Genomic DNA, 2,671 nt, shown 5'->3' with positions numbered 1-2,671 from the left:
TATAAGAAGTAAAGCCATGCTGTTATGTTGAGCTGTAGGGGACTCAGGTCAACAATTTCTGACATTGCTAGTCAAGCGGAAGACCCAGTACTATTATGGGCTACTGGACTCTTTTGGAATATTTTGCTGAGTTTACACACCTATAATATTCAAATAGCAGAACTTAACAAAAAAAAAGGTATACAGATGAATGTCCATTTTGTATCTGTGTATTCAAAGTGGTTAGGATAGATATATAGTTACGTTCTCTTAATGAATAGAATGATTTGTTCTGACGGTGTTTGTAGATAGCATATCATGTCCGCATCTTGTACTGCAATTAACCATCAGGAAGAATGTATGCAATGTGTTAATTATTGAAACTGTCCTACCAATTTGATTTGAAACTATCTCATTGCTATTTGTTTCTCAATAAAATTATGGAAAAAAATAGTTGTAGCAATTTTATAGTCATTAGCCACTAACTGTGCAGAGCAATTAAAAGGAAATCCTGAGTGGCCTGAATAAACATCCCAAGCTAAAATAAGAGCCCTGCTTTGTTGTTTCAGTTCTCAGTGTATGAGGCTAGTCTACTTAGTAGCAAGCTTTTCATCTTTTTGTGCTTTTCAGCAATTTCAGTGTTTAAAATGGCTCCCAACCATAGTAATGAACGGCTGTTTAGTGTTCCTAAGCACAATAAAGCTATAAAGAACTTTTACAGCGAAAAATGTGTACTTTTCAGCTTTATTCAGGCATGAAGCAGTACTGTTGGCTATTAGTTCAACACTAATGAAATGTAGGAGTGTGTGTGTGTTTCTTTAAAGAGAAACACACATAAAACAAAACTGTATACTGACCAGTTAATGAAAATGTTGTGACCAGTCTGAGGAACCTACCTTTGTATGACCCCTAGGAGTAATGTTTTGGTACATGGTTCAATACAGGAGCTAACTTTATAAATCAGTACTGTGCAGAACAAGTTGATACTACGTTAGCAAACAAAAAGCCAAATGACAGTTTTAAACCTCTGAAATATTTCTTCTCATGCACGAATTTTTGAAACATATAAACATTTAAGATTTTCATCTACATTTACACAGTGAAATTTTCTTTCTAGACATCAAAGACCATAAAAACTTGCATCTGACATTTAATATTTTCCTTACATTGATAGCTAATGCACATAGCTGATATTGTTCTAATGTGATGATTTCATGGTAACACGGTTCTTGTGCCAGCTTCACAATGGCACTCCCAGCAGCAAGCCTCAGGCGTGACATATCTGGTTTACTGAAAAATAAGCAAGAAAGACTACAGATAAGATTCCTGTTTTTATAAAACCATTAGTACTTTGTACAGATAATTTTGAGAGATTCTCAGGGGCAAGGGGTAGAAAACACTATGGTCTATATGTTATTTTGGAGGGAGGGGTCCTCCTCTCAAACGCCAAGTTGATGGTATTATGAGCTGAGTTCATTCAGTCATGAGGCACTGCTCCCATGACTGGAATTAGTGTGCTTATAAAGAAGGCCTGAAGGAGTCTGCCCCTTCTGCTACATGATGACAAAGCAAGAATTTAGGAGTCTGCTTTCCTTGGACAGGGGTCCCACCAAACCCAAGCATGCAGTTACCCTGCTCTTGAACTTCCATGCCCTCCAACTGAGAGAAAAGTTTAATAATTATAAACTATGCAATCTATGGTATTTTGTTATATTACAGTGAACAGAATAGACTAAGTACTTTAATAATACTGAGTACAATATTATGCTGACTTAACTTTGAAACTGAAACAGTGTCTACAAAATTCTTCTCGTAAACCTCAGTCTGCATTAGCATTGCTAACATCACTTAATGCTCTCATACTATACAAAACTATCCTTTAGGCAAGCCCACAACAAATCTATCTACATGTTTACCTGCTAGGTTTAAAATATGATTCTATGCATATTTTTAGAGATATGCTTACTTATATAGATCAGGCATATAACTGGCCTTAACTTGCCAATAAGTCAACCATAACTAGTGTACTAAAAATAAAAGTAGTACAATGAAAGTAGTTTTGTGGATAAAAAGCACTCTTTTTGTAAATTTTTACCAGGCATGATGGTGCACACCTGCAATCCCAGCACTTGGGAGGCTGAAGCAGGCACACTGCCATGAGTGCAAGGCCAACTTGGGCAACAATAGTGAGGTCAAGGGGACCGAGGAGATAGCTCAACAGAATAAGTGCTTGCCTACCAAGTGCAAAGGCCTGAGTTCAATCCCTGGTTCCACAGGGGAAAAAAAAAAAAAAAAAAAAAAGTGAGCTCAAGGCTAGACTGTCTAAAAATGTTAAATTAAATTTTCAAATATTACTAAAAGGCTCTTTTTAAGCTTAAGAGGGAAACTGCTAACTTAAGCACACCTCACAGAATTCTACACTTGTACATACATCTAAACAGTCCTTCCTAATACAGTGATAAAGTAGTTAAGCTGCAGGAGTATTGGACTAATTATAGATGATGGGTGCTTAATTAGGTTCTACCTAGTATTATCTTTAAGTAAAAACTACTCAACATTTGTACAATTATGTATCTATAATATATATGATCTAGTTGCTTTTTTAAAATTTTTTTTATTATTTTATTTGTGTGTGGGGGGGGCCAGCTCAGCCCACCAGGGGGCGGGGCTGGCTGGCATGTGGTGCTGGGGG

At 36.6% G+C, this 2,671-nt stretch overlaps 1 protein-coding gene across 6 annotated transcripts in view; it reads right to left on the bottom strand.

Annotated features, from left to right (window-relative positions):
• Pds5b (PDS5 cohesin associated factor B) overlaps positions 1–2,671 on the bottom strand; it is a 263,841-nt gene that overhangs the window by 35,306 nt on the left and 225,864 nt on the right. For all 6 annotated transcript variants that reach the window (XM_004631069.2, XM_023715069.1, XM_023715073.1 and 3 more), the window contains exon 24: positions 1,146–1,269. In XM_004631069.2, the coding sequence (XP_004631126.1) occupies positions 1,146–1,269 (124 nt within the window). The remainder of the gene's footprint in view (positions 1–1,145; positions 1,270–2,671) is intronic.

The sequence above is a fragment of the Octodon degus genome, unplaced genomic scaffold, assembly GCF_000260255.1.
Source record: "Octodon degus isolate 3935 unplaced genomic scaffold, OctDeg1.0 scaffold00038, whole genome shotgun sequence".
NCBI lineage: Eukaryota > Metazoa > Chordata > Mammalia > Rodentia > Octodontidae > Octodon > Octodon degus.
Note: the sequence above shows the minus strand (reverse complement) of the source record. Positions and strands in the feature narration are given on the sequence as shown.